At 30.1% G+C, this 17703-nt stretch overlaps 1 protein-coding gene across 1 annotated transcript in view; it reads left to right on the top strand.

Moving 5' to 3' along the window:
• LOC149249709 (GDSL esterase/lipase LIP-4-like) overlaps positions 1-17703 on the top strand; it is a 132037-nt gene that overhangs the window by 26479 nt on the left and 87855 nt on the right. The window contains exons 2-6 of the mRNA XM_089453448.1: positions 4894-5127; positions 5305-5490; positions 8177-8349; positions 8456-8726; positions 9102-9345. Coding sequence (XP_089309574.1) covers positions 4894-5127; positions 5305-5490; positions 8177-8349; positions 8456-8726; positions 9102-9345 — 1108 coding nt within the window. The remainder of the gene's footprint in view (positions 1-4893; positions 5128-5304; positions 5491-8176; positions 8350-8455; positions 8727-9101; positions 9346-17703) is intronic.

The following is a 17703-nucleotide window of genomic DNA, read 5'->3' as shown; positions in this document are numbered from 1 at the left end:
GAATATTATTGAGATCATAGGACTTTTAGTGCATTTGTAGTGCAATTCACTAGTACATAATGGAGGGTGCCATGGGAGTGAATTATTGAGAAGTTGAATGTAAGTGAAGGATTAATGCCTTGTACAAAAGTTGCAGTTCATGAGCACTATGAGCAAGAATCCTACGAGGAGATCTTAGATCTCCTGGTGTAATGGTTTCCTAAGAATGTGAAAGAGAATATAGAAAATATTTTTCATAATAATAAGTGGAAGAGCAGAAATGAATAGGCGAACAAATGAATATCCACTAACATATCAGAAGAGAGTAATCATTGGAGCAAAAACCTGATGCTTAGAAATCATGGAGTTAGTAAAAACTACTCATATTTGATACCATGTCAAGATAAGGAATAATTCCATCTAATATTAATCATTAATTTAATTCAAAGGTGCACATATATAAAGATGTGGCTATTCACTTCACAATTCATGAAGGACTATTGGCCTACCTCATGACCATTCATTTCTCTTACTTTCGATTAATAATACAATAATCTTAAAGGATTATATAGGTAACACTACACTCCTATTCCCTATCATATTTTATGGTTAAATATGATAGGAAAACATTATATGAATAATTGGACATTTAATTCCTACTTTAGCTTATTGATATTTTCAAATCAGCCACTCAACATGTTGGATGGATAACCATTACTTAATTCCTTCACAATGATCTTACAGAGGATTTGAATTCATGTATAAGTTATGATTTTCAAGAAAATATTTCACATATTCACATCTAAATTCCATTGGCTTTGAATCATCATGTTAACACTTAGAGGACCCTAATATAGTTCTTTTTAACACTCCTATGAAATCCACAAATGTATCTTATACATAATTTTTTAGCAAGGTTGAGGATGACACCATGAATACTAAAACTAGTTTCCCAATCCTTCTTAGTGGAAAAAAAACAAATTTTCCACCTCAAATTCTCTCACCCACCCAATTTCCTCACCTCACAGACTCTCACCCACCCAAATTTTTTCTTCTCTTGAATTTCCTTGCAACTAGGTTCTTCATATGTTTAAGGACCTTTCAGTTGCAGTCAATTAATGAATGGATAGTATACTATAGTCTAGCAATCATGACCAAGAAAATAGAGGAAACCATTGAACTTTTACCTTGTAGAGTTTTAGAAATCAAATATCCTAGATAAACCATAAGTAATATTTTTGGGTCTGAAACACTAGATATAAATGCATTAGTTCAATACATTTATTTAAAAATTCTACAAAAATACAATAAGGTTTCTATAGATTAACATTATTTTTTTTTATAAAAAAACAATTTGAAACACGAATTCAACCTCAATAATAGTTGGTGATTATTATGATATTTAAAAATATTCCGAAAGTAGTTATGATAACATAATTAATAAAATAAATATATTAATAAAATCCCATATATTTACATTTATTATTTATTTATTTTAAAATTATAAATCTATTAAGATTTATTAAATTTTGATAAATAAAAATACATAAATTTCAATAATATTCATTTCAAAGCATATATTAAAATAAAATTAGTGTATAGATATAACAACTGTAACTTGAAAATTTTAATGGTGTTTTATGACAAAATTTAAGGACTGGATGCCAAGTTTTCTAAATCCTTGTATCATTTCCTCAAAATCCTTGCATAATTTCCTCAAAAGCCTTGCATCAATGTTGAGAATCATCAGAGATCCACTACTTGGAATCTTTACCAACTCTCTGTATATTTTTCTTTTTCAAAGGTTTCTAAGTTGCAATGGGATTGTACGAAGAATATTCTTTCTAGCGAGAATTGCACATTGAAGTTCTCCATACTTAAAACAAAACCCACTTTTTAGCAATGAACTTAACTCTCAACAATATAAATAAAAAGTCATTTGGTCATTACATCATCCAACAATTGGGTACTTGTTTTTTCTTCATCCTAAATTAAATTTTTATAATATTTGTGGCTTATGCCACTTGTCTCACTCATGCAAAATTATAATTTATTAATTTCTAAATGTTTATTACTCATTTTCACAAATATTATGGACAAATATCTAATTATTAAATTATATAATAAAATATTTGACTTGCCCTTCTTTTTCCTTTAGATGTTCTTCAAGTTTCTTATTTTTTGTGTTTACATAAATAGTTACATATTTAATTACTAATTTTCATTACTTTAAGTCTAACTTGTCCCTTTTTATTTCCAATTTTAAATTTAGTTTTAATTCTCATTTCTAATTTTTCTCAATGATCTACAAATAATTATGAATAATTTTTTCTTTAACTTTGAATTAATTTCATCAACAAATTTTTTAATTTAAGTATTTTTATTCTTTCTTAATGTATCTTTATTCTTTCTTAATGTAGCACCCTTTCTTTCTTTCAAATTAATATTTGTTATAATATTCTTTTTGATAAGGATCTAGCATTTTATTTAAAAATAATGAATTAATTTCTTTTAATCTAAAATGAACTACAATGTTATTTTTTCCCTTTAAATGAAATTCATAAATAATATTTTTCTCTGAACATTTACTTTATGATTTTTTATATAATATATTTAAGCAATGTTACTAAAGATTCTGACTACATCATTCCTTTCCAGGTTTATTTAAGTAATTTCAGGGGTGCCACACACTTTATTGATGAAGAACAATGCAATAGTGAAAACATTGCTAACACTCATTGTTATCTTTTTTTGAGAAATTATTAGTGGCTGAAAAATAAGGTTTTGATTTTGTTGCACGCTTCTTATAATAATCAATATATTACTTATCAACCATATATAAATCAATAGACAAACATATTCTTTATACTTGCTTTTACTATATCAATATTTTCTTCATAATGCAAAACACAATCACCACAATAATAACTATTTTTGAGTCCATTTAAAATTTAATAACTCATCATGAACTTATTTGTTAATGAATTCTTCTAGTTCCCTATCATACCTAACAAACTATTAAGTATCCACAGTTCGATATATTCATATCTCATTAAAATATTTAAAAGAATAACTCTTACCATTTATTTCACTATATTAATGCTTTACATACTATTTAAAAATCACATAAATTTATAACTAAGCCATTAGTTCATCATCTTATTACTCATCCATAAAAATAAATATTGTATATCATCACCTAACAAACATATATTTGAGCTATTAATAAGTCAATATTTTCAAATAATAAGTCAAGTATGTCATAAGAATCAAATATAGGAATTACCAACTTAAATTACTCCCATGTCTCCAATGTGTAACTAATTGGCCATGGTTAAAAGGAAAAAATCCAATAAAGTGAGGCAATACACTTTTTCACACTTGATTTGACTTATAATAACATGGAACACTATTTTAGGAGAAGTGTTCCCTCATTAACATATATGTTCATGTAATCTCATGTGTTATATAGGGTTTTTTGATGAGTGTTTTTTAAATGTTTATATATTTTTAACTTTTTCCATGGTAATAGTCTAAGTATCTTATGTTTTGAATTTTTTGTGGGTATATTTTCTAGTTTATTTTTTCCTAAAAATTTAAGTTATGTAATTTGCACATTCTCTGCACTTCAAAGGTTTTGGGTCACATTTTTAATAACTAAATATTATAATCTTACTCACAATTATATTATTAGATTTGGTAAAAAAGAATCCAAAACATAGAATAGATAGACAATGCCTTTTTCAAACATATTTTCCTAATAAATTTTATCCAAAATTCAATTGGACATTCTAGAATTGCAAATTTTAATTGTTGATATTATATTAATTGATTTATTCATTCACATATTATATTCTTAAATTGTATTTTTCCTAGTTTAAAAGAAAAATGAAAATTTTAGACTTTATCAAGATATCTCATTGTTCAAGAAATCCTTCTATTAATGATACACAATTATGATGTTGTAGTTTAGTCTAATTAATAGACAATGATTTTTTTAAATTATAATAGACTGATTTAATTAATAGATAAAATGTTTTTTTCTTTTTGCCTAAAATGGGAATAAAATTTTAAATGAGATTGTGATTTTTTATTGTTTAAAATACATTTTTGAATATATAAATAAATTCAATACTTAAAAAGCTCTCAGATTCTTAAACAACTTAAATTTATGATTATTAAAAATTTCTATCAAAATTTAGAATAAGAAAAAAATAAATATAAATAGTTGGAAAAAGAAAAAAATAAATATAAATGTTGGAAAAAGGCCATTTTGTTATCATAATCTATATTGGGGAATCATATCAGTTTACCCATTTGTAAAAATTTTCTAGGATAACGTTAGTTGTTAACTTTCTAGGATGTAGGTTCTAGGGACATCGTTAGTGGGTAACTTTGACATGTGTACAAGAATTGTTCTCATAACCAATTTCTTGATTCTTTGCATTTGGCCATTTACCTTTTTTGAGGAGTTATTCCACACTGAAGATTAAGCTTTAGTAGTTATGGTCAAAATTTATGAACCCCATTTATCTTTCTTGGCCGTTGATCCATCCTTTATGGCACATTTTGCATACATGTTAATGGTCCAGTTTGCTTGGAGACACACACGTGCTAGAAGGTTTGTTGCACATGTTTTGGATAGCTTTGAGGAAAATATGAGACCTTGTTGACACCGTCAACCTCCTTGGAGGATAGGTTAGTTACACATGTGAGAGGACGCTCTTGAGATATTTGTTATTTTAGGTTTGTTTTAGGACAGTAGCACGTATATATAAGCAGCCAGGTTAGTGTCAGACTCATGCATTGTATCCCGGAGGAAGAAAATTAGCAAAGAAAAGTAGCAATTGATCGATAGAGGCAATATGTTGTCAAAAATGTTTTTCATGGTGGTGCCCCTGCTTCTGTTTGCAGGATGTTTGGATTTTACATTTGAAGGAGCTTCACCAACATTTATTGCCGCAGATTCCAATTCGAGACCAGGGGCCTGCAATTTCCCCGCAATTTTCAACTTTGGAGACTCGAATTCGGACACAGGGGGGCTTGTTGCTGGGCTGGGGCTGCGTTCTGTCCTACCCAATGGGGAAACTTTCTTCAACAAGCCCACTGGAAGATACTGCAATGGCCGCCTTGTTATCGACTTTTTATGTACGTGGGGGTTTTTAGGTTTTTTTTTTTAATTAATTTTGTTTATGTGATTGCTGTTTATTTATTTTTATTTAACCGAAGAAATCAGACTTGAAATCAGCTCTTAGACCTACATAATCCTATTCGGAATTAAAATTTCAAATATATGAAGTCTACATCGTGATGGGCTAATGACAGGTGAGGCCATGAATATGACATTACTGAGCCCGTATTTGGAGTCCGTGGGCTCCGACTTTAGGCATGGATCGAACTTCGCAATTGCAGGCGCCACCGTTAATGCAACGGCCACCCCCTTCCCTTTGCCGGTTCAAGTGAATCAGTTCAACAGATTCAGAGCTCGGGTTGTGGATATATTTTCCCAGGGTACATTTTTCATCTATATATCCCTGAAGTATGTAAAGTTTTGTTTTGCTGTTTTTTCTTTTCTGATTTTAAATTGAGTTTGCAAAAATGATGTGACCTTGAAAATGGTAGATCTAAATTTCAGAAATTACTATCTAAATTTCAGAAATTACAATCTGATACGAGGAATTGAAACACATGGGAAATGATTTATAATTACTATTATTCAATTTTAAGGTCATAGTCAAGCTACACTATTTTTTTTTTAACCACATGGTGAATCCGTAACTGCTAGGCCTAATCTATGGGAGAACCAGGATCAAACCTCATAGCTGCCACTATAACACCAAGAGCATAACCAACCACCTGCACTTCGCCCATGTGACTTACCATCAAACCACACATCACTGTACAGTCAAGCTACACTAAATTAGTGTATGAGATCTTCTTGTTTGTGGGACAAAGAATCCATTTTCGTACAGCTATTTGATTGCTAACTCTATGAAGACATACATACTCTACCCTTGTAGTTTTGAACATCTGACCTCTTAAAAGGAAACACATGCTCTTAACCATTAGACCCACTCAAAATGTATTTAAAAATTAATTAAATATATTTTTTTCCATTAATTAAAACATTGATTTTTAAATTAACATATAAAAATATCTTCTCAACTATTTAATAATAATATTCGCTACATAATTAAACAACTTTCTTATACAATTGAAAACCAATCTAATTTTACGCTACTAAAGGGGTGAAAGATGGAGAGGGCGAGAATATTAGATTTTTACTCTTAGATCTAAGACTTTTGTAATCCATAATGTAGATATCACTCTTTTGGATTAATGACATCGTTAAAATTTGGTCTACATTTAGAACCAACTAATGTGGTTCATCCTCAGGAAATTTACTATTTTGTTGCTTGTGCATTCCTTTATAAAGGATACTCGGCTAGATTTGATTTGATTTTTTTAAATACATAAATATTTTTAATAATAAAAAATTAAAATTATATATTTTATGCCGTTACCATTACCTAGAATATGTGTTTTTTCTTAAAGATTATAGATTCAAATTCAAAATACAAAATAATAAAGTATATATATTTCCATAAAATTATTAAAAGTTTAATATTTTTAGTATTTTTATTTATTTAAAAATATTCTTATTAAATAAATAAATTGATTTAATTTTATTAAATAAATACATTGATTTAATTTTATTAAATTAAATATAGCTTAAATAATGAAGAGAAATTACAATTCAGAATGTCTTCTAAATTAATGATATCATTGGTTTTAAGTTAATGTTTCAAACTATCTAATATGGTTTATCTTTATCCTCAAAGAATGAACCACTTTAAATGATTTGAAAAATTGACTTAAAACCAATAATGTGATTACTTTAAAAGACATTCAAACAATATTGATTTCAATAATCTGAAATAAAAAATTATAATATTTTTTTATGTAAACTTAATTTTTGCAAATAATATATAAAATTTTTAAATGAATATTTTAAAAGATTATAATAAAATACTAATTTTTATTTTTATTTATAGAATTAAAAATAAAATAAATGATATTCTCTTTTTTTATCAATTAAAAAATTTGAAACTCAATTTTAATAGTTTACATAATATTAAATTAACTACGGTATTTCTAAAACAAGTTATATTCATTAGGTAAAACCATGCCTCAAAATTTAAACCCATATACGTATTTTACTTCCAGTTTATTTTGAATGTACTTTTTTTAACATAATTATGATCATGATCAAATTAATTGGCCCACTACTAAAACTAATTATATTCATTATGTAAAACCAATATTTAAAATCTAAACCAATATACAGAGTTTGTGTATGTGTTTTCCCATAATTATAATCCAACTTTTTAGTAAAAACAAATTATATTTATTGGAGTTTTTTCTTTTTATCAATTTAAAAATTTGAAACTCAATTTTAATAGTTTACATAATATGAAATTAACTACGGCATTTCCAAAACAACTTATATTCATTAGATAAAACCATGACTTAAAATTTAAACCCATGTATGTAATTTAATTTCAGTTTATTTTGAATGTACTTTTTTTAACATAATTATTATGACCATGATCAAATTAATTGGCCCACTACTAAAACTAATTATATTCATTATGTAAAACCAATATTTAAAATCTAAACCAATATACAGAGTTTGTGTTTTACCATAATTATAATCCAACATTTTAGTAAAAACAAATTATATTTTTTAGTAAAAACAAATTATATTTATTGGAGTTGTTTTAGTGAAATTTTTTTGGTTTTTTTTGTGCCGTAGATTGTGTAAAAGTTACCAATAAATAGTTGTTTTAGTGAAATTTTTTTGGTTTTTTTTTTACAGTAGATTGTGTAAAAGTTACTAATCAAATTTGTAATTTCAGTAAATTTTTACCCATTTTAAAAAAATTAAACCCAAACACCTACCTAAAAAACTTAAAAAAAAAACAACTCAATATTGGTTTATATAAAACCAATACTCAAAATTTAAACCCATATACATATTTTTCCAATCAATTTATTTTGAATGTCCATTTTTTAAAAGGATTCCAACTATAACAATCTGAAATGATACTTAAATATATATATATTTTTTGCTGTAACTCTGATGTATCTGTCTAACCTGAATATGCTGGTTGTTTTCTTTTATTTCAATTAACAGGCGGCCCTGCCACCGCCAACCTCCCACAGCCTGATGCATTCGACAAGGCCCTGTACACCCTTGACATCGGCCAGAACGATATTACGCATACGTTTCTTGCGAACCTGACAGAGAGCCAAATAAATAGCGGGGTCATTCCGCAGATTATTAATAATTTGATATCTCAGCTGAAGGTAACTGCTGTAACAAAGGGTTTTCTCTCTGCTTTACCTAGTTCGCCATTAGAATCTCAGATTTATAGCCCTAGCTAATGGACGGCGCAATGTAATTATATTGCAGTATTTGTACCAGCAAGGGGCTCGAAATTTCGTGGTTCACAATACGGGACCTCTGGGATGTTTGCCCCGAACCCTTGCGGACATTCGCAGAGATTTATCGGAACTCGATGAACATGGCTGTGCTGTAGCTTATAACAGAGCCTGCCAAACTTTTAATTTGCAGCTGAAAAATGTGTGCCAAAAACTCAGAACACAATTCTCGGATGCCACCATTGTTTATGTCGATATTTATTCCATCAAATACGATCTCATAGCAAATGCAACTCAATATGGTATGTAAATAAAAATTAAAGATAGAAATCTTTTATTTATTTAGTTTTTTTTCAATTGAAGAAATGGAGTTGGGTTATGAACAGGGGTTGGGAGCAGTTCTCTGGTATACATAATTTTTGTTTGGAATTGGACGAAGCAGTTTTGTTTGGAATTAGGACGAGTAGTTTTCGGGTATACATAGTCACAGTTTTGTTTGAAATTAGGACGGAGCAGTTTTCAGGCATACATAGTATTGTCGGCAGTTTTGTTTGGAATTAAGACGGAACAGTTTTCAAACCTACATAGTATTGTTCCAAATTAAACCAAAAAAGACTTGTAAAATCCAAACCTACTATTAATTTTTAATTAAAAATGCTGATTCTTTGCCTCAACAGGATTCAAACACCCTCTGGCAGCCTGCTGTGGATACGGCGGTCTCCCATACAACTATTATGATAAATTGCGGTGCGGTGCCACAGGCGTAGTTAACGGGAAAAATGTTACAGCGGGTGCATGCAAGGATCCCACGAAATACGTGAGCTGGGATGGAATTCACTATTCTGAAACTGCAAATTCTCGTATTTGGTCACGAGTAATGTCTTCCCAGTACTCTGAACCTGCATTATCTCCGATCCAAGCGTGCCGCGCTGATTCAGAGACAAAATAAAATAACATTAAATCCTCCGGATTCTTTGTTTTCATCTCGTAAGACCATTTTGGAAATTGAAATTAGAGCTGCTCGTTTATGAAAATTGGATCATAAATTTCCATTAATAATATTTTGGTATAAGTGTTTTGATAACGATTACTTTCCACGGTTAAATTTGTTTAGATATTTTGATGATTTTGTCTGAGTCGCATTTGGATCTTTTCTCTGATGCTTCTCAAGTTAGTTTTCATTCCAAATTATTTTTCTCCATTCAACCATTACAGGTACGCATTGTTATTACCCTCTATAGGTTTTATGAGCCATCCACAGGCTTCATCTTGTCCACGACCACATAAAATTATTTGTAGTTAGGGTTTCAACCATAACTTGTCGAGGGCTTACAGTTTTCGTCATATACTATCTAGTGGCTTTTATTAAAATGTGTAAGGCAGAGAGCCCTCTCACTGTGTAAAGAGTACTGTGGTATTTGTTTTTTATTAAGGGTTTACCCCCTTTGTAATATTTAAAATTTCCTTATTATTTGGTTTGGTTTGCGCCGATACTGATACGACCAAAGATGCAAAATTTCTCCTTTTTTATAATAAACACAACTGTAGTTTATTCTCCCATATATTACTGTGTATGCTAGTATAACACAGTCATGGTTTCAACGGTCATGTTAGAGTATACCTTTTTGAATTCTTGCATTCTCATAGGCATTTTTTTACTAGTTTAAATAATGCAATTCTGTTATGTATATGTTATAAATGCAAGCATTATAAACTTAAATTATTATGGTTATGATTTTTTTTTAGATTTAACAAACTCTCCAAAGGAGGCAGAAGCCCCACAGAGGAATCCTAGGGAATCCTATTATGGAGTCCAACTATGGTCTTCTTTATGACCTTATTCTTAGTTTTTGATGACTGAACCATCTATGACTAGTTGATGGGCTCGTTTTCTTGTCTGGCCCTGTGACTTGTTAATCTGACAATAGTTTTTAGTTCTTTCTTAAACCATATTATTTAATAGCATACATATAATTCTTTCTCTACAATTGCCAAGATTTCAGTTCTGGTATAAACAGAAAGTTACTATGTAATTAGATTGTTGTTATTTCTTGTTTCTCTTATTACCTGGTAATTCTCATAATTAATTAATCCTCTCTGGTTTTTACTCCCTTTTTAAAAAAGACTGTTTAATAAAACACATACATATAATTCTTTCTTTACAAATGCCAAGATTTCAGTTCTAGTATAAAGAGAAGGCTACTATGTAACTAGATTGTTGTTACTTCTTGTTTCTTTTGTTACCTGACAATTCTCATACATAGTTAATCCTCTCTAGTTTTCTTTTAATGCACATGTATAGTACGTACTAAGTTTAATCCTGGACAAAGTTTCTTCCCCAATTTCTCCACAACAAAGGATTTTCTTTGTATTACTTGTAGAGAACTCCCCAATTTCTCCACACAATAGAAGATTTTCTTTGTATTACTTGTTAAAAACTTTAGGTTAAATCCTCTAACCTTTACTCAACAACTTCGCTGTAATAGACCAAACCCAAATACACATCCACATATATATATATTTTCCACATAATGTTAGTATTTTTCTTCCACATAATGTTAGTTGAACTTTAATCCTTCACCATCTTGAATGCATTTAATAAAACACAAATAAATGACAATTTCTTTCATAACTATGAACTTCAAAAGTATTATATTTAACATGGTATTTACCTAAATGTCCATAAGTTTTTCCTTGAAATAGATAGGCTGCCACATTCCTGCCAACCATGAATTATGTTTCTCAATAGTTCCCCGAGCTATACTTCTTCTTACCAGGGAAAAAACACCAGAATTATTCTTCAGCTTCACCCCCTTAAGAATGTCCGTAGGAAAACCCCTTAAGAATGTCCGTAAGTTTTTCCTGGAAATAGATTAAAGGATGCATAAGTTTTTCCTTTATTCTTCAGCTTTAGCCCCTTAAGAGCCCCTTAAGCCTTTAACAACGTCTAGTCTTTCTCTTACACTATCCTTTTCTTTAAAAATGACTACCTTTATCTCCCACAACCCTCTTTTCACAACTTTCTACCCATGACATTTATTTCAACTGTGGCAAAAATGGAGGATTTTTCTCTTTTTTTGTTCATACCCCTTCCCAGCATAACCAATTCCCACTGTTTTCGTGGAAGTTAGAAGACTAATCTCACACATGATAGCATTTAATATATATTTTAAGAATAAAATACACAACAATTTTCTTTTTATTAATCGAAATAGTTATTTACATTTTCACATCATATCACTTGTCTCACTTTGACTTTTCAGCGACTTTTCAACCACATGTCAATATAAAATCCATAAAAATAAATTTATCACAGAATATAACATATATATATACAATAAAAATAATAATTTTAGACAATAAAATTGCTATAAAAATAAATTTATAAGAAGATATAACTATAATATATATATATATATATATATATATATATATATATATATATATATAATAATTTTAGATGATAAAATTGTTTAACTGAATTCCAATCAAAAAAATCTAAAACTAAACAACACTCCCACTAATATAGTAATACAAAACCATATTTATTTATTTTATTTTTAAATATTTAAGAAGTAACTTGATAGAGAACATTATTATATCAAATATGGAGGACTATGGTCAATTTTTTCAATATGTAGCCCTAGAAAAATGATTTTGGTCCTTAAAACTCTATAATATCAAATATATTTAAAAAAAACAACTTTGATTATATGTTTTTGAAAGGAAGAGTAATAAATTTTCTATTAAAAAGATAACTTAATTTTCAGGCCAAAAGTCTTACATATTTCATCCAACTCGATTATAATTCTTCTTTGAAGTGTCCAAACATATGAAGCTTATGCTTATGACATTTTTTGCCTACAATTATCAAAATATGCTTGTTATAAACTTTGTAATAGGCTCCTATATACAAACACAACCTAAATAACATCAAATAAACCAAACATGGAAGTTACATAGACAATTGACTAGCCTGCCATGGGAAACACTTCTTCAGACATGAGTTCATTAATGAAACATGCTACTATAGACCTGGGATTTTCTTCCCCTTTTTCCTTGTTGCATCTTCATTGGCTTTGGCCTCTGCTAATGCTAGCTTAAATCTGGTGACATACATGTGTTCCATTGATCCAAAATGGATCTTGGATAGACTTCTATGTCTAAAGTGTTCCTCACAGAAGAAAATGAAAGTCCAAGGATGCTCCTAGAAATAGTCCCATTGCATAGATCTTTTCATTTTGAATCTATAGCAACCTGAATGGGCTAAAATGGACTTCAGATGATGAAGTTATCGCAAAAAGAAGTTTGCCTTTGTTCCTTTGAAAAGGAGGCAAAATTCTTCCAAAAATGGGCTTAAGGCCTTATAAAGGAAAATCACATCACAAAAGGTTCAAAGGGTGGACTTAAGGCTAGGCAGAAGGGACCCCCGATCAACGATCTCCATGATATCACAATTGGAGGCAGGCTATATGTGATATCGGAACCCTAGACAGCGCGACATGCGATTATGCGATTGCCTATTATTGTATCGATGAATCGACGTCGGCGTATGCCATGGTATAAGGGAAGGACCCCTGGAATGTAGCGAATGCGATATGTCGATAGCGACGTGCGATCTCAGCCATTAGATTAGGAAAAGGGATCAATGGTTAGGATTTAATCAGTGGTCAGGAGATCGGTGATCCCCGATACAAAGGGCTGTTGCGACAACGATATGCGATATCGACCGTCCAATCAAGGAGCAGATCAATGGTCCAAATTTAATCGGCGATCTCTGATGCCAGGGCCAATGCGATTACGATAGCGATATGCTGATAAGGGTGGAACCTGATGGGTTTATAGACCCGATTTCATAAATTTTGAAATCCAGGAATTCGGGATTTCTGTGTATTCCTGTGTATTGAGGTTTTTAGACCTCTCGCCTATGCGATTGCGATATGCCAATGAAAGATGAACCTGATAGGGTTTATAGGGGCGATTTCATAAAATTTGAACTCTGGATTTCACGCCCAATAGTGTATTTTTGATAAACTCTATGTATTGGAATTTTGTTCCATTTTCGAGTTTTGCCTGAAGGAAGGTCCCAATTCCTTTGTAATTGCCCCTGATCATTGAGCCACGTTGCAAGTGGGCGTTTGATAGACAATGATGCGTTTTTAACTCAGAGAGAGCCACAGAGTCACAGAGCCAGATGGCCAGTCGAAGAGACAAGGAGTAGAAGAAGTTGCAGAGCCGTAGAGGAATGATTACACACAGAGAAATGACTGGGGAAGATACAGAGCCAGAAGGATGCATCAAGAGAGCCAGAGAGCTCAATTGACGAGGTAGTGGGAAGTGCAGGCAGTTGAGGGAATTTTTGGAGTCACTTGGAGGTCGAGCAAAAAACCAAAGAGAGCTGAAAGTTGCTAAAAAGGGTCGCCGGAAGGTTGCTAAAGGTTGCTTGGAGGTCGACCGAACCATTGATGCACGCAGAGGTAGAGAGAGAGTTAGAGCGAGATCCAGAGCTAGAGCCAGAGCCAAAGCCACGAGCTAGAGCCAGAGCCAGAGCTAGAGCCAGAGCCAGAGCTAGAGCTAGAGCCGAGAGCCAGAGTGAGAGCTAGAGCCAGAAAACCTGAGAGCTTCAGAGCCAGGGATAAGATGGTGTTCTAAGCCCATTGTGTTCTATGTAAACCAGTGGAGTTGAGCATGGAGCTTGTAAAAGGACTTATGCCATAATCCCAGAGAGCCTAGTCGAGTTGACTAGAGCTCAAGGAGACGTAGCCCAAGAGTTTTGGGTGAACTCCATATTATATTGTTGTCTTATGTGTTTGTTATTTGCTACACTGTTTTACTGTTACATGTATTTACATATCATCATAAACAACTAAACTTACAACACATAAACATTTTTAAAACAAACATAAGCATAGACCTATTTTCAAGCACTTTTAATTCCACAATTGGTTAATCACTAGATCTTCAGAATATTTAAGCTTTGGAAGTGGGAGAGGTTCTCGTAAGCTTGACAAGAAGCCTTTAGTGCCCCATTTTCAGATCATCCATCTCCACCAATTTGCAATGAATGACTACCATTTCAGTCCTGAATTCACATTGCAGACGATCAATTTTGATTTCCATCAACTCGAGCTTGGTATTTGTTTGCAACTGGAGAGATTTCCAAGCTTTCTCTTTTGCTTCATTCCTTTAGTTGAAGGAAGTCATCATGCTTTCCATTTCTTCTAGAGTCCTATCCATAAGCTGATTCATATCAACACGTTCACTGCTACAATATGAGGATCCAATGTCTTCCATAGAGGGTTGCAAAAACGTCAAGACTAGTTTACGAATGCATGTTCTTATTGTCAAGGCTTTACTAAAACAAGTTCCTTCCTTGCTCGATGCCCTCCACAGAACATAATGAAAACTTCTCCACACTATATAATCCTGGAAGGTCCTGACACTAAGGTTGTCATATCCATCTTGTCCTATAATCCCCCTCCTTGTTACAATTAATTGCGGGGTTGGTTCATCAAATTTAGAGTGACTTTGAATTTATTGTCGAGGATGCAAATTGACACGGAAGAGGAGAATAAATAACACTAACTTGAGGTGTATTTAATGCAAGCTAAGGGTCACTATCCTCGACCACCTAAAAATTCAAAATTCCATTGCAAAAAAATGAAAGCACTAGGCATCTAGATGTTGACTTGGCATGTCATCTTTGGATGTGATTTCGATAGGAGTAATCGGAAGGAGTAGTCTAAGGCTGGAAAGTTAATGGTGACTGCCAAACCATATGGGTCATTTCCAAAGGATAATCTAGGGCCTTTAAATTCAAAATATTTTTTTGCACTTCAAACTCCTAATGTTCCAACTTTCTTGAATGATCTTTAATGCTTATAATTATTCCCTTTTTGTTGAGTGGAAGGATCATGGCAAAGGGAAATTAAAAATGAGTCCATTGTTCAGTTCTATGGCCCCTTGGTCTAGCCTTGTTCCTTTATTAGCTAAATCATCTCTTGTTGAATTGAAATTCCTTAGAACATGAAAGAATTCATTTTGTTCAAACTGCTAGAGTTGTAGAAGAATTTGAAGCATAATGGGGGAGAGGCTATTGTTGTTCTAGATTTTATCCCCCTATGCTTTACGAATTACAATAAGTGAGTGACCAAATACAATGATTTTCTGAATTTTCTTTTCGATGGCTAGCTCTAAGCTTTTCAAAACAATAAAATATTTCACTTGATTATTGGTTCTCAAACCCGGACTTCAAAAATATTGTATCTCACTTTTTTCATTGTAACAAAAAATCACCCCTCCCACTCTTCTGACCCCTAAAAAATAACTTTAATTATTAAAAATTATAATGTACATCTCTTAATGAATTAATACATTTTAAATATCATTATTTCAAATATGATAGAAATGAAATTTGATATAACTTTATTTATATTATTAATATCACAAAAAAGTGCATTAATAAGTAATCAAATTCATTTTTTTAATTCATTTGTTTGATGAATCTTAACATCATAATGGTTGTAAATTTTATCTTTCTTATAATGTTTTATATTTAAACTTAGGTTTTTTAAAATAAATTATATAATTTATATTATTATGAAACTGAAAGCACATTCTAAAATGATTGAAAAGTTAAAAAGGAAAAAACAGCTCCTTAAAAGTGGTGTGTGAAAAATGCAAACTTTCAACCAAAGTAGAAATTCATGTTATTAGTTTTAGGAAAGTATTTTAAAAATAGTTGTTATATAAAGTATTTTAAAAAAGTTGTTATATAGTATTGTTATATAGTATAGTAATATTTTTTATATCTGTCAAAGGTAAGTTAAATTGTTTTTTATTTTGGTAAAAACATTTTGAATTCCAATTAATTTAGAAATTCTTAAACTGTTTCTATGAAATTAAGTTTTGAAAAAAATAAATATTAGGCTGAATATTTTGAAAATTTTAAAATATTTTCTAATTTTTTTTAAATGTAAAATATTTTTTTCTAATTCAATGTTAATGGAAATTTTTATGTGGCTTTAAATGGAATTATGAAATATAAAAACTATATTAAAAAATAAAAAATCTATTTTTTTTTTTTTTTTTTATATCCACGTTTTAATAATGATAATTATTGGAGTCTTTCACAACAAAATGTCATATAAATAACTGTCTATCATAATTGTAAAGAAGTATTTACATAAAAAATATCATAATTTAAATAGGTTTTTACACATCTATCCACATGCAATTCATTTAATACATTTACTCTGGAATTCAAGCTTCTGTGATCCATAACTTGTTAATTTATGAAGATTTTGGAAAAAAAATCACATTGCCAATGTTTGGTCGACGCGTTTCAAACTAGCCAGTGTGGTTCATCTTCAGGACAAGATGAAGACACAGATCTCAGAAGGAGGTTAAATAGGAGGATAGGTCATCCTAACGGTTAGATGGAAACGACTAAATTTGACCAAGGAGGGAAAATTATATTGTTTACTAATTAATTAATTAATTAATTTATATATTATTATAACTTAACCAAACGACTATGTTTGACTAGAGGAGAGAATTATTTAATTGGTTTAAATATTTAATAATTATTTATTTATCAAATTAATTTCTTCATTCCATTATTTATTTGATATCTAATTTGGAAAAAATAACGAGTATTATAAATTGTTAAAAAAAATAATAATAAATGAACAAATTAAAAAAATATTAAAAAAAAAATTAAATCTATATAAAAGCAATGATAATGAAAAGAATAATAAAAATAATAGAAATTAAATGACGAAGGTAAAAAAGAGTGAGTAATAACCTTCGCCATTTAATTTCTATTATTTTTTTTCATTATCATTATTTTTATATAGATTTATTTATTTATTTTAATATCTTTTTCATTTGTTTATTTATTATTATTATTTTTTAAACAATTTATAATACTTGTTATTTTTCTAGGTTGAATATCAAATAAATAATGGAATGAAGAAATTAATTAGATAAATAAATAATTATTAAATATTTAAACCAATTAAATAATTCTCTTCTCTAGTCAAATATAACGGTTTGTTTAGGTTATAATAATATATAAATAAATTAATTAATTAATTAGTAAATAATATAATTTTCCCTCTCTAGTCAAATATCTCCTTTTGAAACCTGTCTCTTCATCTTGTCCTAAAGATGAACTACACTCACTGGTTCTAAAAATCTCAAAAATCTTCAAAAATTATCATTTACTCTCATTAAATAAATAAAAAAAATATGGTTTATTGTAACTAGTTAATTAGA

This window comes from Pinus tabuliformis, chromosome 7 (assembly GCF_031772625.1).
Source record: "Pinus tabuliformis cultivar Carrire ecotype Pingquan chromosome 7, CPIR1, whole genome shotgun sequence".
Classification (NCBI taxonomy): Eukaryota; Viridiplantae; Streptophyta; class Pinopsida; order Pinales; family Pinaceae; genus Pinus; species Pinus tabuliformis.
This window is presented reverse-complemented; position numbering and strand designations above follow the sequence as displayed.